Below are 24979 nucleotides of genomic sequence, written 5' to 3' on the forward strand. Positions count from 1 at the left end.
AGTTAGAACATTTTTGTTTTCAGAACATTTGATTTTCTAATGATAGGGCCAAATCGACTGTCATGTTATCTGTAGAGATGAGAACATTTGAAAGAGCTGGATGAAATAAAATTTCTTGAATGAAGCTCTAAGGGTCCATGCACACTAAGCTTAAAAAAACGGCGATTTCCGTGGCAGAAAAAAACGCTAATATAGAGCGTTTTTGTACACATGTTTAGGCGCATTTAGGAGTGTTTAGCAGTTTTTCTACAAGAAAACTCCAATCAATAATGGAAACCAGAAGGGTTTTTTTTCTGCCTCTATATGCCCTAATGTGCTTAGATACAGTGGGGATCGAAAGTTTGGGCACCCCAGCTAAAAATTTGTATTAATGTGCATAAAGAAGCCAAGGAAAGATGGAAAAATCTCCAAAAGGCATCAAATTGCAGATTAGACATTCTTATAATATGTCAACAAAAGTTAGATTTTATTTCCATCATTTACACTTTCAAAATAACAGAAAACAAAAAAATGGCGTCTGCAAAAGTCTGGGCACCCTGCAGAGTTAATATCTTGTACTGCCCCCTTTGGCAAGTATCACAGCTTGTAAACGCTTTTTGTAGCCAGCCAAGAGTCTTTCAATTCTTGTTTGAGGTATCTTTGCCCATTTTTCCTTACAAAAGTCTTCCAGTTCTTTGAGATTTCTGGGCTGTCTGTCACGCACTGCTCTTTTAAGGTCTATCCATAGATTTTCAATTATGTTGAGGTCAGGAGATTGTGAAGGCCATGGCAAAACCTTCAGTTTATGCCTCTTGATGTAATCCCCCGTGGATTTTGAGGTGTGTTTAGGATCATTATCCATTTGTAGAAGCCATCCTCCCTTTAACTTCAGCTTTTTCACAGATGGCATCAAGTTACCATCCAAAATTTGCTGACATTTTATTGAATCCATTTTTCCTTCTACTCGTGAGATGTTCCCTGTGCTACTGGCTGCAACACAACCCCAAAGCATGATTGATCCAACCCCATGCTTAACAGTTGGACAGAGGTTCTTTTCATTAAATTCTGTGCCCCTTCTTCTCCAAACGTACCTTTGCTCATTCCGGCCAAAAAGTTCAATTTTAACCTCATCGGTCCACAGAACTTGTTTCCAAAATGCATCAGGTTGTCTATATGTTCATTTGCAAAGTTCAAACAATGATTTTTGTGGTGAGGACGTAGAAGAGGTTTTCTTCTGATGACTCTTCCATGAAGACCATATTTGTACAAGTATCTCTTTATAGTGGAATAGTGTACCACAACTCCAGTGTCTGCCAGATCTTTCTGGAGGGATCGTGCAGTCAAACGTGGGTTTTGAATTGTTTTTCTCACAATCCTGCGAGCTGTTCTGTCTGATATTTTTCTTGGTCTTCCAGATCTTGCTTTAACTTCTACTGTTCCTGATGACTGCCATTTCTTAATTACATTCCGAACAGAGGATATTGACATCTGAAAACGCTTTGCTATCTTCTTATAGCCTTCTCCAGCTTTGTGAGCGTCAACTATTTTCAGTTTCAGTTTTCTAGACAACTGCTTAGAAGAACCCATGGTGGTGATTGTTGGGGCAAGGTCAGATGAGTCTGGGCATTTAAAACCTTTGAGATTGGCATAACCTGGTCTTCCCAGATGATGATTGAGAACAATCCATGACACTGGCAGGTTTCAGCTTGGCAAAGGGGGCAGTGCATGCTATAAATTCTGCAGGGTGCCCAAACTTTTGCAGGCGCCATTTTTTTGTTTTCTGTTGTTTTGAAAGTGTAAATGATGGAAATAAAATCTAACTTTTGTTGACATATTATAAGAATGTCTAATCTGTAATTTGATGCCTTTTGGAGATTTTTCCATCTTTCCTTGGCTTCTTTATGCACATTAATACAAATTGTTAGCTGGGGTGCCCAAACTTTCGATCCCCACTGTACATAGGGTAACATTGAGCTGCTTCTACAATCAAAACTCTTGTAGAGAAGCGACTTTTAAACCAGTGTGCATGGACCTCAACTGTGAATGTAGTTTTCGGTCAGAAGAAATTGTACATTTCATAATGTGTATGACTAGGCACAGACATACCTGTTTATTATGTAAAGACATTGCCCTCATCATGATCATTTCTTCATAAACAGTCTTTATTAGTACAACACAGACATAATAGCTGTTTATTATGTCTGGGATTCCATGCAAGGAGCCTGTCTGGACTAAATTTGAAGGCTTTTGGAACAAAATTAGTTGACATAATGATGGAGCAGTTCTTAGGCAGTCCCTGCTGAACCGTTCAAATGCTTTGACATTTTTAAGAATTTCCATAAAAGCGTTCAAACAATATTCTACTGATGTTGGGCCAGCTTACTTTAAAAGAGACATTAAAAGGTTTAAAAGAGAAGTTCTGGAAGTGGAAAAAGAAACAAACAATTCTACTCATCTAGGTGGATGCAGCAATTTGTCCCTTGCTGCATCTAAGACTGAGAACTGAGTGATCAAAGATCGCTGATCACTCGATTCTCAGTCTTCAATGAGAAGTGACTGTCAGTCACCGGCTCTCTGATGTGGCCCTCCAGCTCTCACTGAAGCTCCGGGCTGTGGAAGGGGCAGGAGCGGCTGTCTCAGTCTTCCAGCAGCTTGCTGAGAGACTAAACCAGCTGCCAGTTCAGGCATCTGGGTGGAATCTGACTTTGAGGCTCGGATCTCTCCAGAGCCCGGACTGGCAGAGTGACATCAGCTAACAGCAGACTTTACCCTGCTGTCGACTCAAAATGGGTGACAGGAGTGCAGAACGAAGTACACTCCTGTGACATACAGGAGAAGTACAGGCAAAAGAGCTTTAGCCCTACTTCTCTTTTAATATGATTGAAGGTTGAGAAAATTTATTTTATTGATGCATACATCAGGATTTTTGTATTTGAAGATAGCAAGGAGCCTGCTGTTGGTGTATTTGGGAATACCTCACATTTCTTTACAAGTAGGTAGGCAAAAGGAATTCCCAGATTAACAAAAAAAAAGTCTATTGAAACTTCCTCCTTGTTGGCTTTTCCCCTTATCAATGCAGCTTCCAGACTTATTCACCTTACCAGTCATCTAATGCCTGCCTCCTCTGTCTGCCCTTCCCTCAATTACCTTGTGCTTGCCCAACAAATACATTTCAAAATACTAACAACATACAAAGTCATCCACAACTCTGCTCTGAGCTATATTACCAATCTGATCTCAAAATATATCACCCAAACTATCCTCTTTGCCTTTTACAAAACCTCCTGTTCTCTAGCTGTCTTGTCACTTCCTCCCTTGTTCATGTCCAGGATTTCTTCAAAGCCTTTCCCTTCTTCTTAAACTCCCTACCCCAAACTGTTGGCACAATGTAGATCCTGCATAGTAATAATAGGGTAGACTTGTGTACTGCAGGAACATGTGCATAGGAGATTAAAACCTTGAATGGGTAGGCTGTGGCGTCTGTATGCATTTCTTTTCCCTAAAGCGTACTATCACTCTACCAAAAGACAGAACAGGAAGGTACAAACACCTTGTGCATTACCAGCAATTTATTTGAATAAAATCCAATAAGTGCCAAGTGCATACTCACAATAAGAGGAAAGGACGTTAAAACACAAATCACCGCAGTTTGAAATTATGTGTATCCCTGAAACCCTGCCGAGCTGGCAATCTGACTCATTTCGGGGGCGTACCCCATTCTTCAGAGCTGAGCTTATTGTTATGTTTGTGTTTATGTTTGTGTTTTGTTTGTGTTCTATTACTCTAACTCAGGGTTTCTCAACTAGGTTTCCATGAGGAAATTCTGCTTATCAGCTTCCCACTGACACCACTGATCATTTTCGCTATCTGTAAGGTGGTAATTCTTCCCAATGACCAAAAGTGTAAGGATCATTCTCCCCGCTGACCATCACACTAATGTGTCACGAGTTGTAGATATAGTATTTTTTAGCAGGGGTTCACTGAGTCTGGAAAGTTATTTCCAGGGTTCCTCTGTGTTGAAAAGGTTACTCTAACCTTTTCATTTGTAGTTTGAGACACTTCAGCTTAAAAGAAAAATAAGTCCTTCACACAGACTTTACACCTAGCCAATATGGAATTGATTGCTGAATCTGTTTATCTTACTATGAGCAACAAAGGTTTTTTCCTTGGTAATGGTAGATGATTATTGGATTCTCAGAATAGAGAATTAAGGGTCACAGACCTTTAATGATCTATAAGGTATGTGTTATTAGAATGTAAGCAGGTTTAAAGACCAGCTAGTTCATTTCTATGAGGAATCCTTCTTGAAAGAGCCCACGGTATACTAACTCTGGCTATGTCTTCTCTTGTTCTTTAAAATAACCACTCTTATTTCTAGATAGGTAATTATTATACTGCTTTGTTTGGGTGAAAAGACACCTTTCCTTTAGACGAGGCTTACTTGTTTGCCACCATTTTTATAATAGGTAAACTGTTAGTAGAGAAATATACCTTGCACATCTTCCACGTCTTCATTATAAGTCCATGTTAGCTCAAGCCAGTAAACTGGTAATGTTACTGACTGATTAAATTAGAGGATATTTCATGTCTCCCATTGAGAAAAACACGGCTGAACATGAAAATGGCAGCACGTAACTGAAGGGCTATTAATAGGTATGGTGTGGGTGTTGTTTCTCTGGAGCTAGGAGAGCAGAATGTTTTATACTTGACTCATGGAATGTTCTCCTGCCAATACTGGCTATTCTATAACAGGCAGGACCATGACTGCTCAAATTCTATTCCGCTACTGTATCTCCAACTCATTTACTGCATTTCAAGGGGTGCGTTTTATGCTTATTAGAGAGCAGTTCGTATCTCTGAGGTAACTGTCCACACCACCAGCCAAAAGTCCTAAAGGATCAAACTGATTACAGAACCTTATCTGATTGTCTTTGCCTTCTCTGAGATAAACAAGCACTGGAGATTTCTGCAGCCTTCCCTGAAACTCCATAGACCTACATATAGATGAAAACAATATTGGAGGATTCTTTAGTGTCTATGGGAACATTAAAGTGCAACTAAAGGCAAAACTTTTTTTTTTTCATTTTGAATAGAGTAAAGGAGAGCTATAACCCCCCTCAGTTTTTTTTTCTGTGTCCCATTGGGGAGTTTTCACTTCCTGTCCTATAGCCAAAATAAGAAGTGAGAGGAAATCCCTCTAAAGTAAAGGAATCCCCAGGGCTTCACCAAGGTCAGTAGAACAAGTGTCCCTATTAGAAGATTTCTCCTCTATTAGTGTTCTGATGTAAACCCAAAAGTTGGGATTTTCTTTCACTTTCATTTTCAATGATAAACAGGACAAATAGAGTGAATCTGGAATGCACAGAGAGCGAATAAAACTTAAAGGTGTTCTAATCCCGATCCACTCTATCCAAATCACAAAAAAACAAAGTTTTGCCCTTAGTTACACTATAAATCTACTCTGTCACTTTTGTCTATACTGAAGCCATGCCCATAAAAGAAGTCTTTTTCCATGGTACCCTCGGTAGTGAACTCTGCCGAGACATTGAGAAACCTTGTGATGAAGTTGGCATTAAAATTTCCATGTGTGTCAATCTCCTGAGACCAGCGCTGCTTCCAGTGATTCCTCCTGTTGCCCTCCACCCATTACAGGATACAGTAGTGATGTGGAGGTCAACAAGTAGAATCAGTGAGAGTTTGAGGACCCAGGAGATTGGCACTTTTTGGAAGTACCGGTTTCAATGCGAACTTCAGTACAGATGGCAAGTACAGCAGGAAAGGTAAGTATGTATGTACCTCTTTTACAGGTATGCCTTAAAATGTTACTGAACCCACAACAGTAAAATCAGTCTGTATGTGCAGTAAAGAATGCTTGTTATATTCACTGTGGAACCCAAGGGGTTAATCCTACGCATTGTGTAAAAAGGCTATTTGATCCTGTTCTCTCTGATCCTCCCCTTCTACTGTCCCAAATCCATCTGCTGATAGTACAGAGCTCTAGGAGTCACCCTGCATATGCTCCGCTTAGTATGCATAGCTAGAGTTTTTTTTTTTTCTCTGGGAGAGTGCATGTGATTAGCACATGGCCAATCAGCACTTTCCAAACTCCTCCTACAAGCTTTAACCAGTACTCGGCTGGACACTGATAGAAGTCACAAGACCTCTCTAACTGCTGATGAGAAAAAGGTATTTAGCAGTTCATATTTACTGAAATATATGCATTTCCATCTTCTGTGTACTGTGGGAGACCAGATATACTGAATGCAGGGTCCTGGGTTTAGTAACACTTTAATTTAAAATATTGACTATAGCATCAGGATTTCTGTAAAGTATAATTTAGACAATTTTAGTGATTCTACTGTGTAAAATTTGGGGATAAATTGCTGCTGAGTGCTTGAAGATACAGAGGCTGGTGAGAGCGTGATTCAAAGCTCATTTACTGCTTCAACAAAATGGTAGCCATCTGCACACAGACACCAGCTCCTTATTGCATAAATGTAAATGCTATGGGTAAAAGATGGCTGCAGCTCCTGTTCTCCACCTTTAGAGAACTCATCAAATGCGTTTCTCTCTTTCAGGGTTTAATTGTAGAGGCCGCTATGATTAAGCCCCAAAAAGGGCGAAAAGTATCTGAGGATTTCTGTCAGGTGGAGAACAGGAGCTGAAGCCTTCTTTTACCCATATCGTTCACATTTATGCAACAGACAGTCATGGTCTGTGTGCAAATGTGTATGTGAAAATAAAAATGAAATTGGAGATCATCCAATCCCTGAGGATGCCATTTTTGGAGAAATGCGTCGGGGGGAGTTTTCTGTGTCATCACCACATTCCGGCCTTTGGAATGACACCACGGTTCATTTGAATTTGTACACTGCCTTTATGCACCTTATCTATGTCAGTGCAATGTTTTATTGAATAAATCCTTGAGTTTTATCTGGTTGCACTATGTAGTCTCATCTGTTCTAATCCTTCTGTGCACTGTATGGAGAGTGGTTTGATGTGAGGAATTCATCTGGGTGAACCCACAGCTGTCCATCCATATCCCTTGATACTGTTAACACGGGTGTCAGTGTGGAATCTGCTTGTTTGATCTCTTGATTTGGGATCAAATTGGTTCGGTAAGAGGCTGATTTGTTTAGTGTGGCGAGCACTTGTGGACACTATAGCAATTTGTTGGAGATTATATTCAGCATGCAGCACTTTCACATTGGATTTGGGACCCATTGAGTATTTATATCATGGACATCTATTTATAGCACCTTATATGCATTTTTTCCACATTTGCATATGTGAATTTGTGGTTCATTTTTGGTTTATTTTGTCAAGTTATTGTGTCAGGTTTAATCTGTGTGCAGATGGCCACCATTTTTTTTTTTAGAGTCTACTAGAGCCTGACAGGTGGATCCTGTCTGTCTTGCACCAGTCTATTCACATGCTGATCCAACTGACACGGGTCTGGGGGGCATTCAAGCGTTACTATTTTTATTGTTTTGGGCTCATTTGCTAATTGTTGAGAAAATGTAAAAACATTAGCCTGGCCATATGTCGACTTTAAAGCTAATTAAAAAGTGAGAGGAGTTTATTACACTGGCATTTTGACTTAGAATAAGGTTATTTCTGATTTTTTTGTTTTTATTGAACAAAATGTAATTCTGTCTGTGATCCTTTTCTGCAGGCAAATAGAAGGCAAAGTGGTTGAAATATCCCGACTGCAAGAAATATTCACAGAGAAGGTGCTGCAGCAGGTAATCATTTATTATTATGAAGACTATTCGTCAATTTAACTTACATTTGTGCTTGCCACATCAGTTTTGTTGAAGAGATGCCGAGTTGTGTGATGCTGGTCCCAAACGTTTAGTAACATTAAACTGTTTTCCACACTTCCAGGCTGGAGCACAGATGTCTCAGCAACCTGTGTAATGAAGACAGTATGTTTTGATAGTCTATTTGTTTCACTAATTTGGTTACTTCGATGGAAATCAAGCATCGTGTGGGTTTTAGTTTTATGGTTTTCAGTCTCTTTAAATGTAAAGCAAACAGTTCTGCAGATTGAAGTGTACAATATATATTTTAGGATGAAGGAAGGTAGACTAAATTAATGTATTTGGAACAGTAATTTGTACTTGGCTTTATCTTGCCTTTCATTCACTCCTTTACATCCCCTATCAGTTGCTGAAGCTTGCAGAAATACTCTGTATTCTGCGTTTCGGGGAACACGTGACATTATCTCACCTCCCCCACATCAGCCAATCAGAGTGCTGTCACATGTTGTGAGGAAAGAGATTACAGGCTTTGTTCCCTTTTCTGACCATGTGTCGCGTTACACCCATAGATGGGGTGTAACAAAACATGGTTGTATTCCCCAACTCCCCATTCTCAAACTGCCCCCAACATACTTGAATCACAGAGTGCTTCTCCCTGGAGCGTCCTATTGATTTTTTAATTTAATGTGGTTTTGCCCACAAAGTCATGTCATCCATTCACAGGGATCTATGAATGAAAAGACCACAAGTCCCATGTGCCACCGTGCCAGAGGGACTTACAGATCTCAATGAACCACAAGTCCGGTGATATCACTGCACTGTAGTCCATTGATTACTTTCTCCATCCTCATAACAGAAGGTCTCCACACCCCCACTGTACCGACCTAGGGCTGGGGTGTAAACAATGCAGGACCCTGTACATTGCAGTGATTGCTCGGCAGGCTTCAATACACAAATTAGGAAATCTACATTTTATTTTGTTAATGTCAGGGTATTTTCTTACATTTTTGTAAAAGGTGGACTATTCCTTTAAGTAAAGACTGTTTACCCCCTGTAAAGCTAACCTGTTACACTGCCCAGTGAATCACTTTAATGTTTAGCTGTAATTTTGGATTGAATAGAAAAAAAATTCAAACACACATTCAGCCACTAAAAGCAAATACTCTTAAATTTAGAGCATAATTTTAATTGGATCTGGGAAAAAACAGCACATAATTGATGCAGTTGTGGTCCGCGTACAAGAAAAACACGAATAGTCTCAGCTGGAAGCCTATGAAACACAACTGCCAACATTTTAAAATGATTTCAAGGGACACTTTGATTCAGTGCTATTGTGCCTCAGCCTATATTGTGCATATATTTCAGTCTGTGTCTCAGTGCTGCAAAAACCATTATCCTTATGTCACCTGATGTTACAAATATTTTGCATTGAAAAAGTTGGCCATCAATAGAAATTAACTAACGAATAAAAGAATTGTAACTTGAACATATAGAATATACTGTTGCTGGTTTGATTTGAAAAGCTGGGGCATTTCCAGGGATGAATCTGACCAGTGAGTAGTCATGAATACCAGAGGTACCCCAGTTTTTTTAACAGTACAAATCCCCTAAAACAGATTTCTGATGTATATAAGTGCAATTGCATCGTTAAAGGATATCTACAAAATATCTCCAAAGTTAAATCTGACGTTCCAGCCTGGGTCTCATATAGTGTATAGCAATAAACAAATTGAGTCAGACATGCCCTAGAAGTAACCCCTTTCACTTAAAGTAGAATTCCAGCCTGACACCAGCTAGTCTTAAAAATGTTCCTTCCCCCTCCACCTACCTATGCTGCCTAACCTGTGTGCTTGCCTATGTCTAGTCCTTCTTGGGTCAGTCACATGATCCCCTGTGCTAGTGAGAGGCAGCTTCAGGAGAGAGAATAGGGAGCACTCAACAGCAGCTGGGGATTCTGGGAGCCGTGATGTCACTCGTAGGAACCCATCCCTCACCCGCTTTCTGAAACAGGGGAGCTGAAACTGCAGATCACATGAAGAGAGCAGATTAAAAATAAAGTATACAACTTGTTTTCTCACAGGCTAAGCTGCATAGGTAACAGGAGGGGAAGGGAACATTCTTAAGAGTAGTTAGTATTAGGCTAGAGTTCTACTTTAAAGAAACACTGTCACCAACCTAAAACATTGCAGGTAAAAGAACAGAAAAATCAAGTATTTCTTTGGTTTTCAATCTGTTTATTGCGGCAACAGTATACAACATGTATACAGCCAAAACGTGTCTGGAGGGTGGTACAAAGTCAAGAATTTAGGTACAGTGGGTATCAGGCCCAGACTGGGACAAAAAGTAGGCCCGGGCAGTTTGGACTGAGCAGCCCAAAGCTCGGGGACCCTTTCCTTGGAGCCTGGTGGCGGAACTCCAGGGCCCAGTCACAAGAGCGACCCTGGTAGTTCCGCCACTAGTGTCAGTAGGTTTTTATTTAATTTTTCACAATTTTTTATTTTATTATTTTTTAAATAAAATTTTGTAGGCGAGAAAGAAAGAGGGAAAGAAAGAATGAAGGAGGGAAAGACAGAGAGGAAGAGGAAAAGGAAAAGAAAGCAGGAAAAAAGAAAGAGAAACAGGAGACAGAGAGTGAGAAAGAAAGCGAGGCATATAGAAAGAAAGAAGGAAGGAGGGAAACGGGAGAAAGAAAAAGATGTATAGGAGGAGGAAAAGAAAGAAAGAGAGAAGGAAGGAGGGAGACAGAGAGAAAGACATATAGAAGGAGGGAAAGTAAGAAAGAGATAGGAGAGAAACTGGAGACAGAGAGAGAAAGAAAGACATATAGAAAGGAAGCAGGGAAAAAGGAGACAGCGAGAAAAAGAGACCTAGGAGGGTAAGAAAGAAAGGAAGGAGAGAAACAGGAGACAGAGGAAGACAAAAAGAAAGAGGATAGAAGCAGGAGACAGAGAGAGAAAGAGAGAGCTATAAAAAAGAAAGAGAAATAAATGAGAGAAACGTGAGACAGAAAGGAGAGAAACAGGAGACACAGAGAGAGAGAAGAAGAAAGAGAGAAAAAAAAGAGAAAGAAAAGAGAGACATAGGAGACAATGAGAAAGAAAGAGAGAACTATAAAAAAAGAGAGAAAATGAGAGAAACGAGTGACAGAAAGAAAAAGAAGGAAAGAAAGAAAGAAAAGGGAAAAAAAATGAGAGAAATGGGAGACAGAGAGAGAGGAAGAAAAAGAGAATTAAAAAAAAAAAGGGATAAGATGAGGTGGGTGGGTGGGTGTTGGAGGAGATGAGGGAGGGGGGCCACTGGAGGAGATGAAAGAGGGGACTCCTGGAGGAGATGAGGGAGAGGGCCGCTGGAGGAAATGAGGGGGGAGGGGTGGCCACGGGGGGAGCATACAGGAGCCGACCTCATGCAGGATTGATAGGAGAGGCTAGGATTGATAGAGAAACCGAGAAATGCACAGTCCTCTATGTGCTGCCCGTCCGTCTCTCCTATCCAGGTGGCCCCGGACCACCGGGCAAATGCCTAGTGTGCCCTATGGCCAGTTCGAGCCTGGTGGGTATAGGATTGCCCCCATTGAAAAAAAATTCACATTTTCGTACTTTTGCAGCCTGAAATGAAGGCAGACACAGTTTTTGTTTTATCCAGCTGTATTTACAGGTTTCAACTTATAACAGCCAAGTGAAAGCTATAACACCAATAAGTCAGAAAAAAAACAAAAACAGAATCACAGAGTTGGTGAAAGGATCACCCCCTCCTGAAAATAACTTGTAAACCCGATCAGTTGTAGCTAATCACCTTCTTAATGGCACACAAAGCCATTTGGCTTTCAACTGTGATCAGCTGTGGCCATTTTGATTAGCTCAGCATGAAAAGAGCTTTCCTGGGGCATTTCAGTCCCTGATAGTGCAACTGAAGCAAACAATCAACTATGGGTGGCAAAACCATGTCAAAAGATTTCCAGGATAAAGTTGTGGACAAGCACAAGTCAGGAGATGGATACTAAAAAAATCCAAAGGCTTTATGAATGCCTAGATTCCTAGATGCACAGTGAATTATTAAGAAATTGGTACAACACAGACCCTCCCCGGATCATGATATTGCTGCAAACTGGATGAAAGAGCCAGGTGAAAACTGGTCCGAGAGGCTACCAAGAGGCCCACAGCAACTCTAAGGCTATGTTCACACTAGCTTTGTTAGCAGGCATTAGACAGGTGTTTGGGAAGTGTTTTTAACACTCCTTAAATGCCTATGAAAATTCTACACATGGCAGCACACAGTGCTGTTCACACTGAAGCATTAGCATCGCGGCAAAATTGACGCCTCACGTCCAGTCAGGAGGAGTTGAAGCCTCCTTTTCAAGTCTATGGTGATGCTCCTCAAATGCCTGGCAGGCATGTGCGGAACGTTAGTACCATTATCTTCATTATAGGCGTTTTGGTGCGGTTTTAATGCTCGGCAAACGCCTATTAAAAACACGCTTAGAGCGTTTGGGGATCTTTTGAGGAGCATTAAAAACACTTCCCAAACTCCTGTCTAACACCTGTCAAATGCTATAGGGAAGTTTGGCAAGCGTTAGAAATTAGTCAAGTGTGAACAAGCCCTAAAGCAGTTTTCAGACATGTTTGACAAAGAGCGGTCATTGTGTGCATGTGACAACAATATCACAAATTCTCCACAAATGTGGCTTGTATGGGAGGGTTGCAAGAAAAAAGCCAAGATTCTGAGACCACAAAGAAATAGGTGATATCGTTTAGTGTTTAGGCCAATTAATTCCATTATAGTCTCATCTGACCATATGTTTGGTCAAAATCCAGTACAGCTCATCATCCAAATAATACCATTCCTACAGTAAATATTCTGACTCAGATTGTTGTGATAGCGATTTATCCCTTGTGAGACCTCTCTGCCTAGCCTGTATAAGCAGATATAATCACTGTGGACAATCCTTATCAGATAGCTGAACTCGCCAATACTGTGTTCATCCAGAAGTTGCTTTATTCTGTACATGTGACAACAGGATACAGCAGAATGAATGGTTTCCAGTATTATGCGGTCAAAAGATGATACTTTCTGTAGCGTACTATGCAGAATACATGTGTCCCTGTTACATGTGGTCTGTTAGCTGCCTCCATGACACAGGAAGTGCTGAACTCAAGAAGAAGGGAGGAGCTTCATATACAAAGGAACTGTGTCATAGATCTCAGGGAGGCAACATGAAAAACAAAGTGTATACCAAATAAGACCACTGGATGGCAGCATTACTAACTATAGAAATGTCCATAGAAAATGGTACAAAAAATAAACTATATGAATTCTCATGTACATTAACATGAATATTAACTGTGTAACAGCATACTCCCCGTCTGGCATTGTAAATGTCACTATTTAAACCATAACGGTAGTTATACAATTGCAAATAAACAACAGTGCAATTTGCTTGATGTCTTGAAGACCTGAAAGACATAAAAAAGAGAACATGCATATAGTGCAACAATTATAACGTAAGGCTTCAAGTTATATCAATTAAAGTTCAAGACACTTCCTTCTTGAAGTCACAGGTTGGATCCAGCAGCATACGCAAGCAAGTTCATTCTCCAAAGGGCAAGAGCAGAACAAGTTCCGTGATAGGTCTGCTGAAAGTCTTTACAGTCCCTTGTCTTGCAACTTTCACCTCCACCTTGCGTACCTTGCCGTCATCACTAGGAATGCTCTTTACAATGAGTCCCATAGGCCACTCGATTTTTTTCAGCTTGCTGGTTCTTCAGCAGAACGAGATCTCCAACTTTAATGTTAGGGTTCAGGCGTTGCCATTTTCTGCGTCCTTGCAGAGTAGAAATATACTCCATTCTCCAACGATTCCAGAAGCAGTTGGAGAGGTGTTGTACTCGCTTCCACTGGTCATAGCACATATTTCCTGTTTTAAAGTTTCCAGGTGGAACAGGAACGGACCCAAGCTTCTGGGTAAGTAGAGTAGCTGGGGTATGGATAGTTGGGGTCTCTGGATCTGTAGAAACTGGAACAAGTGGTCTTGAATTGATTATGGCAGATGCTTCTGCCAGGAAGGTGGTTAGAATCTTATGGGTAAGTCTTGTGGAGTTCAAGTCCATAAGCATAGAGTCCAGTATTTTTCGTGTGATGCCTATCATTCTCTCCCAAGAGCCACCCATGTGGGAAGAATGAGGAGGATTGAAAATCCATGTACAGCCCTTTTCAGCTAAAAGGTCTTGGATTGGCCTAGAGTTAAGCTGTAACTTTCGACAGGCTCCAACAAAATTAGTTCCACAGTCAGATCTTAGTGTCTTGACTGGTCCTCTGATGGCAAGAAATCGTCTTAGAGCATTGATGAAACTTGAGGCATCCATAGATTCTATGACTTCAATGTGTACTGCGCGCACACTCATACAAGTGAACAGCACTGCCCATCGTTTGCTGTTTGCTTGGCCTCCTCGAGTTCTGCGGGCTGTTACCATCCATGGTCCAAAGACATCCAAACCAACATGAGTGAAAGGTGGGTCAGTACTTAATCTGTCGGCTGACAAATCTGACATTTGCTGTTGCTGATGTTTACCTCTTAGTTTCCGGCACTGAACACAGCTGTGCAGTGTAGTTGTAATCTGTCTTTTTCCTCCTATAATCCAAAGGCCTGCAGCTCTTATGGCACCCTCTGTGAAGTGTCTTCCTTGGTGCTTAACCCCTTCATGGTAGTGCCGTATGAGCAGAGTGGTGATATGATGGTGAGCAGGTATAATGAGAGGATTCTGTTCCTGATCTCCCAACTCTGCCTTGTTTAAACGTCCACCAACCCTTAACATGCCATCACTGTCAATGAATGGGTTCAGGTTAGCAATTGAACTGTTTTTTGGAATGTCCCTCTTGTCAAGGATACATTTAATTTCTGAGCCAAAGACATCCTGTTGTACATTGTGGATTATGATCATTTCACCTTCAGCAATGTCTTTTGCAGAAAGAAGCCTTTGGCACATGTGCCACCCTTGACATTGAACATTGGTGGGCTTTGTGTGAAAGCAGTGTGCAATATGGACTAACCTTGCAATGGTGCGTACAAGTCTTATCCACTTAGAAAAACGTTCAAAGCGTTGACAGCCCAAGACGAGTCTTTGTTCAGTTCTGGTGACAAGGGTTTTGACTTCAGGACAAATCTCTGGATCTCTGTCAGGTTCTAGAAGACTGAAGATATCAGCTGAGGTTTCTTCTGGATGATCCAGCAGGAATTCAGGACCTGTTAACCACGAAGAATTTGCAAAGACACTTGCAGACACTGGCCTGGTGGCATGATCTGCAGGATTCATTTCAGATGGGACATAATGCCATTGTTCAGGTTTAGATGATTTACTGATTCTTTCTACACGGTTGCTGACATACACATAAAAACGTTTAGTCTGGTTGTATATGTAGCCCAGAACAACTTTGCTGTCTGTGTAGAATTTGGTGTCATCTATCTGAGTGTCCAACTCGCGCAGTATGAAATCGGCAATTTCTACAGCTAGCACAGTTCCACAAAGTTCAAGCCTAGGAATTGTGTGCTCAGGCTTAGGTGCTAACTTAGCTTTCCCAAACAGAAACCCTATGTGGGTTTGATTAGAGTCTATTACCTTGAGGTAGGCAACAGCTGCTATGGCCTCAGTAGATGCATCTGAGAAGATGTGAAGCTCTTTCCTCTGACTTGTAGCAAGGGAAGCTGAGGTGTAACAGCGTGGTATACTGATTCCATCTAAGGCATGTAGAGATTGTTTCCAGGACTCCCACTTTGGAAGCTTGTCTGTAGGCAGCGGAGCATCCCAATCTTTAATAGACTCTGAGAACTGTCTAAGTAAGGCTTTACCTTGTATGGTGATGGGAGCCACAAATCCCAATGGATCGTATAAACTGTTCACCACTGACAGAACACCACGCTTGGTAAATGGTTTGTCTGCAGAGCCGACTTGAAAGCCGAAGGTATCTTTTAATAAGTCCCACCGTAGGCCCAGACTTCTCTGTACAGGTGGCATGTCCATTCCAAGATTTAAATCTTTAAACCCAGTGGCATGATCGCCAGGTTGAAAGGCTTTCATAACAGCAACACTATTCGAGCCAATCTTGTGTAGTCTGAGGTTAGCCTCGGAAAGCATACCTTGTGTCCTTTGGAGCAGGTCTATGGCTTCTTCGTCTGTAGGTAAAGACTTAAGTCCGTCGTCAACATAAAAGTCTCTCTCAACGAAGTGTCGAGCATCCACACCATACTCCTTTTCTCCATCAAGGGCAGTCCTTCGTAAACCATATGTTGCAACAGCGGGTGAGGGACTATTTCCAAAAACATGTACCTTCATGCGGTATTCAATTATCTCATTGTCCATGTTGTTGTTACGGTGCCACAGAAACCTTAGGAGGTTCCTATGGTCTTCACGTACAATGAAGCAATGAAACATTTGCTCAATATCAGCAGTTATGGCAACTGGTTCTCTTCTAAATCTCATAAGTATACCTACAAGGTTGTTGGTTAGATTCGGGCCAGTGAGAAGAACATCGTTCAGGGATACGCCTTGATGCTTGGCACTGGAGTCAAATACTACCCTGATTTGTTTTGGCTTACGTGGATGATACACTCCAAAGAAAGGCAGGTACCAGCACTCATCATGTCTTTGAAGTGGTGGCGCTGGTTCGGCGTGATCATTATCAAAGATCCTTTTCATAAAAGCGATGAAATGTTCCTTCATTTCAGGCCTGTTCTTTAGTGTTCGTTGAAGTGAGTTGAATCTGGATAGAGCCTGTTCACGATTGGTTGGGAGTGTGGCCCTTGCAGCACGAAGAGGTAATGGTGCGATCCAGCTGTTAGACTCATCCTGGAAGAATTCTTCGTCCATTATTTTGATGAACTCTCTATCTTCGACCGACAAGGCTCTTTTGTTGTCATCACTTGTAGTACAAAACACTGTGGTACCTAGGTTGTCATCACAAAGAACAGGAGTAACATCAGGTACTTGGATGATGTCAAGAGGCTTCTCCTTTACTTCATAATGGTGAGGGCACTGTTTGAAGTGGGATGCACGTCCATTTCCCAACATGTAAGTTTTGAAGGAGTGGATCTCAGTTGATGTTCTGTCCAGGCATACATCGCCCACTATTACCCAGCCTAGGTCAAGTCTTTGTGCATAAGGGGCATTGTTAGGTCCATCGCATTAGTCGCGCACTTTATGTACTCTGAGAATGTCTCTTCCTAGCAGGACCAAGATTTCAGCCCTCTTGTCCATCGCAGGAATCTCATCAGCAAGGTGCCTTAAGTGAGGATGATGATATGCAGCTTCTGGAGTAGGAATCTCTTCTCTTTCGTCTGGTATCTGATCACATTCAACTAATGTTGGGAGGGGTATGCCTTCTCCATCCTTGATATGAGAGACCATGAATCCATCGACCCTTCTTCCAAAGGTCTCTACACGACCAGAACAGGTTCTGAGAGTATACGGTGTGGCGTGACCTTCTAAGCCAAAGATCTCAAAGAATTTAGGCTTAACCAGGGACCTGTTGCTCTGTTCATCTATTATGGCATACATCCTAGCAGCTTCCTCAGGATGATCCTTGGGGTATATCTTGACTAGGCATATCTTGGCACAGCATTTGTGATCCAGTCCCTCTCCACAGACTTCTGTGCATGAAGAAGAAACATTACTTTTGGCTAGAGCATGACTTTGTTCCTCCCCGCCATAATTTGGGACAGGGGTTGAGGTAGGTAGCTGCTGCGGGTTGTCTGGAAGTGGAGTAGGATGCATGGCTGTAACATGTCTGTCGCTACCGCATTCTGTGCACTTGATGACAACTTTACAGTTTTTAGCAAAGTGGTTATAAGAAGCACAGCACTTGTAGCATATTCCAAGTTTCTGGAGAATCTCCCTGCGCTCTTGTAAAGGCTTTGCCCTAAGCCCACGACATTTCTTAAGCGGGTGAGGCTTCTTGTGAATAGGACACTGACGATTAGGGTCTTTATCTCTGGCATCCACAATGCCTTGGTCAGTAGGCGAGGTTGTGGAGGGTGAGATGTCTGTCCTTTTAACAGATATTGCTCTAGTATAGTCTCTACGTTTAGCTGATGTGTTATCATACCTTGATGATGATGAGGATGAAGCAGGCAAGTTTGGTTCGCTGAAGCTGAAGCTGGGATCGTTTCTCGTCCAGGCATGATCACTAATGAACCTGCAAAAGTATGAGAATGGAGGAAAGGATACGTTATAGTCTCTTTTGTACCTTGAGCCCTGTTGTGCCCATTTCTCTTGCAGGCCGTATGGCAGTTTAGACACCACTGGGTTAACACCATGAGCGGTGTCCAGGAAGCTTAGTCCAGATAGACGTGGGTCTGTCTTTGCCAACTCTAGCTCCATGAGGAGGTCACTTAGATCTTGGAGCCTGCGATAGTCTTTGTTTCCTATTTTTGGGAAGTTTTGCAGTCTCTTGAATAGAGCGCTCTCTATGGCTTCAGAGCTACCATAGGCTTGCTCAAGTCTTGCCCATGCAGCAACAAGACCTGCGTCTGGGTGGTCAACATGTACTGTTCTCAGTCTTTTAACACGATCTGCAGATTCTGGTCCCAGCCACTTTATGAGCAAATCAAGTTCTTCCTTAGTAGTAAGGTTGAGATCAGCAATAGCAGCCTTGAAGGTTGATCTCCAGGCCCTGTAGCTCTCTGGACAGTCGTCAAACCTTGAGAGGCTGGTGTTAATGAGCTCACGGCGAATCATATATCTGGCAAAGTCATTCAAGTCTGATCTCTCACTCTTTGGTGCCAAAGTAACTTGTGGAACCCCTTGGGTGTGAAAGTTCTCTGGTGATGTAGGGTGAGATTTACCAGGGTAAAATGATGTTGCATGAGCGTTTAACTGTGGTGTAGTCTCTAAGGCTTGTGCTGGCTGTGGCTTGAGCTGCGACTTGTCACTGGAAGTCACCTTGTTGTTGGCAGGAGTTGATGTGGTTTGCTGCATAGATGTACTTGTGTTGTAGATTTGAAGAGGCTTAGGCATATGGAGCCGAGAGGTCTCTGTGTTGAGAGTCAGAACAGTGTTGTTAGTAGGAGGTACAGGAGATGACTCTGTATCTTCTCAAATGTTATGCTTTAATACGTATTCACTGGTGCGTTCAACTGGATCCTCCAGTTCTGCTTGGATAAGGCAGTCTGAATTAGTACTTTGTCCCATTGCTTGTTCAAGGACTTTCAGCCTTGCTAGGGAAGCTGCTTCCTCCCCTTCCATCTGCAGAATCTTTATTTGGGAATCTGCCTCTGCTTCTTGAGAAGCCATTTGTGCTTGGAGAGCTTTGCTTTTAGCTTCCATCTCTGCTTGCTTTCTGGTAAAAGAGCTTTGCGCCTTTTTTGATTCAGCATCAGCGCGGGCCTCTATTAGCTTATCGCTTAATGTCGAACTTCTGGAGCGAGAGGATCTAGAAGAAAGTGCAGTGCGCTTGGTTGAGGTGGATCTGTGAGATCTGTTTTCCTGCAGTTGAGTAATGCGGAGTTCTGCTATAAACGTAGCATTTTGCACTGCAAGATCCCTTTGTTGGTTTAATGCATCAGTCCTGGTCAGTTCTGCGGAAGAATCCTCTATATTAGAGTCCTGCAAGAAATCTGAGTATTTTACAGACAGCCGCTGGTAGCGTTCATACGCAGCAGATAGGCGATTTATAGAGTCTCTTAATTCAGCTGGTTGATCATTAAAGTGTGACAAAACTGACATGCATTGTGAAGTTCGGTCCCAGAGATCTGACAGATTACTGGAGAACTCATCTCTAGTGGCTTCATAGTTTTCCCTGAGTTTCTGTGTCGGTTTTATTGTACGTTTGGGTTTTACGCTCTGTTCGGGAATGTCTGCAGAATCTGCTCCCTGTACGTCTGCTGGTTCAGAGGAATGATGTATCTGCGTTGGTTCGGCCATAAAGGAGTGTTCAGAGCCTTGTCTAGACATTTTTTACTGCTCTGCAAAAATTGGTACTGTCTCTTTAAGAAGATGAACAGCAGCTTAGACAGGTGGGGTAACACAGTTCAATGCAGAGAAACAGTTTTCAGCATTCACATGAAGTGCAGTAAGCTTGTGCGACCATGTGCTTTGCAAGATGGCGGATGGCACTGAGCTTGATTGCAGATTAGGCACACACATATACACAGCAGGCTGTAGGGATTCTATGCATCTTTTGACTATTCTGACTCAGATTGTTGTGATAGCGATTTATCCCTTGTGAGACCTCTCTGCCTAGCCTGTATAAGCAGATATAATCACTGTGGACAATCCTTATCAGATAGCTGAACTCACCAATACTGTGTTCATCCAGAAGTTGCTTTATTCTGTACATGTGACAACAGGATACAGCAGAATGAATGGTTTCCAGTATTATGCGGTCAAAAGATGATACTTTCTGTAGCGTACTATGCAGAATACATGTGTCCCTGTTACATGTGGTCTGTTAGCTGCCTCCATGACACAGGAAGTGCTGAACTCAAGAAGAAGGGAGGAGCTTCATATACAAAGGAACTGTGTCATAGATCTCAGGGAGGCAACATGAAAAACAAAGTGTATACCAAATAAGACCACTGGATGGCAGCATTACTAACTATAGAAATGTCCATAGAAAATGGTACAAAAAATAAACTATATGAATTCTCATGTACATTAACATGAATATTAACTGTGTAACAGCATAGTAAAGCATGGTGGTAATATCCTGTTATGGGGTAGTTTCTCTGCAACAGGGACTGGAGCACTGGTCAGGATCGAAGGAAAAATGGATGGGGTAAAATACCATCACATTCTTGAGGAAAATCTACTGCCCTCTACCTGAAAGTTTTCAATGAGAAGAAGGTTTATATTCCAATATTACAATGACGCAAAGCACACTGCAAAAATGACTAACAGTGGTTGAAGGAGAAAATGGTGAATGTCCTTGCATGGCCTAGCCAGAGCACAAACTTTAAACCCCATTGAAATTCCGTGGAATGACTTGAAGACTGCAGTCCACAAACGGTCACCATCAAATTTAACTGAACTTAAGCAGTTCTGCAAAGAAGAGTGGGCAAATATTGCTATATCTAGATGTTAGTAGAGGCATATCCCAAGTTAGTAGAGGCATATCCCAACAGACTAGAGGCTGTAATGACAGCAAAAGGTGGTTCAACAAAAACTGACACAAGGGGGGGGGGGGGGGTGATCCTTTTTACAACTCGGTGATTTTGTTTTTGATTTTTTTTTTTTTCTGACTTGGTGTTATATCTTTCACTTGGATGTTATAAGAGTTAATGCAGCTGAATAAAACACAAATCGTGTCTGTCTTCATTTCAGGCTGCAAAGCAACAAAATGTGATTATTTTAAAAGGGGGGGTGATCCTTTTCTATACACACTGTATATAAATTAAAAAAAATGTACACAATATCAAATCTGTCTATATACATGAATATCATCAGAGGATATGAAAAGTAGATCACAACTGACAGTGTTTAACATAGATACCGATATCAGAAAAAATAATAAATCAAGTAATGTAAAAATAGTAAGATAGTAAACCACCACAAAAATAAAAAAATAATCAGGCCCCTTGCAGGTTTAAGTCCTAATATACTAGTATGCACCACATACTAGCACATTATGACAGACCTACCTGCACATGGAGACCTCCAGCACAGCACTGTCATGGCTCTCTCAGCACTTCCATGCTTACCGAGCATTTCTTCTGGTTTTGTGGGCTCCAGCTGTATGAATTGTCAGGGCTGCTAAGACGTCACCACAGCGCATGCACTCAGGAGCCCCAGCATGGAGCTCTGAAGGTACGGCACGGGTATGCCAGCCCTTCTGAGTGCATGCGCCAGTGGCGTCACCAGCTGCATCCCGTGTGAATATCTCTTAAACAGTGCAAGTTTAGGAGATATTCTCTGTACCTACAGCTATGCCTGTACACCGCCCCAAACTACATAACTGACCTGATACCCAAATACTACCCTACCCGTGCCCTCCGCTCCTCACAGGACCTCCTACTCTCTAGCTCCCTGGTCTCCTCCCCCCACGCCCGATTGCAGGACTTCTCCAGGACTACCCCATCCTCTGGAACTCCCTACCCCAATCCATCAGACTGTCACCTACCCTCCTCACCTTCAGGCGCACCCTGAAAACCCTCCTCTTCAGGGAAGCCTACCCCAACCTCACCTAACACCCGACCTCACCTAACAACTAACCTCCTCCACTCCTCCCACCACTCCATCCCCCACAGCCATTTCCTCCTGTACCACCTTCCCCTCCCTCCTAGATTGTAAGCTCGAAAGAGCAGGGCCCTCGAACCCCTCGTGTAGTGTATTGTTACTGTCTTGTCTCATGTTCTGTCCTCCTTGCTACTGTACAGTGCTGAGCATACCCTTTGGCGCTATATAAATACTGTATAATAATAATAATAATATTATAGGCTTACCCGTAGGTATAAGTTAAAAAGTGGACTTTACTGCCACTTTCAATGCTTCTTGCAATACTTTTACTTTCCATAAACTGTTTTTGATTGACTCAATTTGTGCCTCAACTTGCTAGCAAATTTCATTGCCTGAAGAGTCCGTTCCCCAGCATATCTCCCTACCTCCTTGCACGTCATAGCCCTCTCCTCTTCTGGAAGTATCTAATTACTGTCTGTGCTGGCCCAGATCCTCAGACCCTTCCCCCACCTCCTTACATAACCTTTTATGTAGCTTCATGAGAGTGTAGCAAAGGGGAATTTTGAGCAACTTTTGACATCGCACCCAAGCAGCAGTCTCAGGGCTTTTAGCCATGTATCTAAAGGGAGCTTTTACAAGTAATTACCATGCGTAAAACATGCATAGCCTGAACAAGCATCTTCAGTGCAGTCTGGTAGCTGCAGAGTTACCCTGACTGAAGTTTCAGATTGAACATCTGGCATGTAACTGCTTTGCTAATTACTGCATCACACCATTTCTTCTCTCTGCTGGAAGTATCTTGTTATGTGCTTTTCAAAGGTAAAAGTCTTTTCTGTGTGTAGCTCTATTAGCTGAAGCCCTTATTGGTAGTACGCATTCCATACACTGATTTTGCATGTCAAATAATGTTCAGGGCTGAGAGTAAGGATGCTTCTCCATTAATATAGGACAGACTGGCTCCTCTTGTTACTTCTCCTGTCCTTTATCTTCCTGTAATAACAGATTAATGAGCTCACCTATCCCTGGAATAACCATCTTTTGTACTACCACCTAACAGGCTGCTTAGAGAAGTAGCAGAATTTTGCACAGAATAGGCTGCAGATAACTTCCAAATATCTCTTTATCCATTCAGCATCTTTAATAATTATAGAGACAAGTTTTGTAAAGGTTAATACAGTATCTCATAGAAGTGAGTACACCCCTCACATTTTTGTAAATATTTTATTCTATCTTTCCATGTGACAACACTGAAGAAATGACACTTTGCTACAATGTAAAGTAGGGAGTGTACAGCTTGTATAACAGTGTAAATTTGCTGTCCCCTCAAAATAACTCAACACACAGCCAATAATGTCTAAACCGCTGGCAACAAAAGTGAGTACATCCCTAAGTGAAAATGTTCAAATTGGGCCCAACGTGTCAATATTTTGTGTGGCCACCATTACTTTCCAGCACTGCTTTAACCCTCTTGGGCATTGAGTTCACCAGAGCTTCACAGGTTGCCACTGGAGTCCTCTTCCACTCCTCCATGATGACATTACGGAGCTGGTGGATGTTAGAGACCTTGCGCTCCTCCAGCTTCCATTTGAGGATGCCCCACAGATGCTCAATAGGATTTAGGTCTAGAGACATGCTTGGCCAGTCCATCACCTTTACCCTCAGATTCTTTAGCAAGGCAGTGGTCGTCTTGGAGGTGTGTTTGGGGTCATTATCATGTTGGAATACTGCCCTGCGGCCCAGTCTCCGAAAGAAGGGAATCATGCTCTGCTTCAGTATATCACAGTACATGTTGGTACTCATGGTTCCCTCAATGAACTGTAGCTCCCCAGTGCCAGCAGCACTCATGCAGCCCCAGACCATGACACTCCCACCACCATGCTTGACTGTAGGCAAGACACACTTGTCTTTGTACTCCTCACCTGGTTGCCGCCACACACGCTTGACACCATCTGAACCAAATAAGTTTATCTTGGTCTCATCAGACCACAGGACATGGTTCCAGTAATCCATTTCTTTAGTCTGCTTTTCTTCAGCAAACTGTGGGCCTTCTTGTGCATCATCTTTAGAAGAGGCTTCCTTCTGGGACAAAAGCCATGCAGACCAACTTGATGCAGTGTGCGGCATATGGTCTGAGCACTGACAGGCTGACCCCCCCCCCCCATCCCTTCAACCTCTGCAGCAAAGCTGGCAGCACACATACTTCTATTTGCCAAAGACAATCTCTGGGTATGACGCTGAGCACACGCATTCAACTTCTTTGGCTGACCATGGCAAGGCCTGTTCTGAGGGGAAGCTGTCCTGTTAAACCGCTGTATGGTCTTGGCCACCGTGCTGCAGCTCAGTTTCAGGGTCTTGGCAATCTTCATATAGCCTAAGCCATCTTTATGTAGAGCAACAATTCTTTTTTTCAGATCCTCAGAGAGTTCTTTGCCATGAGGTACCATGTTGAACCTCTAGTGACCAGTATGAGAGAGTGAGAGCGATAACTCCAAATTGAACACACCTGCACCCCATTCACACCTGAGACCTTGTAACACTAACGAGTCGCATGACACCGGGGAGGGAAAATGGCTAATTGGGCCCAATTTGTTGCCAGTGGTTTAGACATTAATGGCTGTGTGTTGAGTTATTTTGAGGGGACAGCAAATTTACACTGTTATACAAGCTGTACACTCACTACTGTACATTGTAGCTAAGTGTAATTTCTTCAGTGTTTTCACATGAAAAGATATGATAAAATATTTACAAATGTGAGGGGTGTACTCACTTCTGTGAGATACTGTATATAAACTGATAAAGGATTCATTGAGGCAAATGCACAGATGTAATATAGATCTGTAGGTACTACCCTGTTCATCCTACAGATCTAATCATATGATTTATTAGTGTTTATGCCTCGTAGTTGGTTTGCTATTATTTTGTTCTCAATACTGTAGCCTATGGCTCTTGTAACACATAAGATCACTTTACTTAAGCTGGCCACAGAATGAAATTCATCCTGGTTAGTTGGGACCAGTCTGGATTTTAATCCATGTATGGGCAGGCTGATTGTACCCAAGTCAATCCGTTGATCGACTT

The 24979-nt window shown here is 42.2% G+C and overlaps 1 protein-coding gene across 1 annotated transcript in view; it reads left to right on the forward strand.

Annotated features, from left to right (window-relative positions):
* STX18 (syntaxin 18) overlaps window positions 1–24979 on the forward strand; it is a 264025-nt gene that overhangs the window by 200901 nt on the left and 38145 nt on the right. Inside the window, exon 9 of the mRNA XM_089677399.1 lies at window positions 7655–7724. Coding sequence (XP_089533525.1) covers window positions 7655–7724 — 70 coding nt within the window. The remainder of the gene's footprint in view (window positions 1–7654; window positions 7725–24979) is intronic.

The sequence above is a fragment of the Staurois parvus genome, unplaced genomic scaffold (assembly GCF_062004578.1).
Source record: "Staurois parvus isolate SC_StPar_1 unplaced genomic scaffold, SC_StPar_1.0 ptg000186l, whole genome shotgun sequence".
Classification (NCBI taxonomy): domain Eukaryota; kingdom Metazoa; phylum Chordata; class Amphibia; order Anura; family Ranidae; genus Staurois; species Staurois parvus.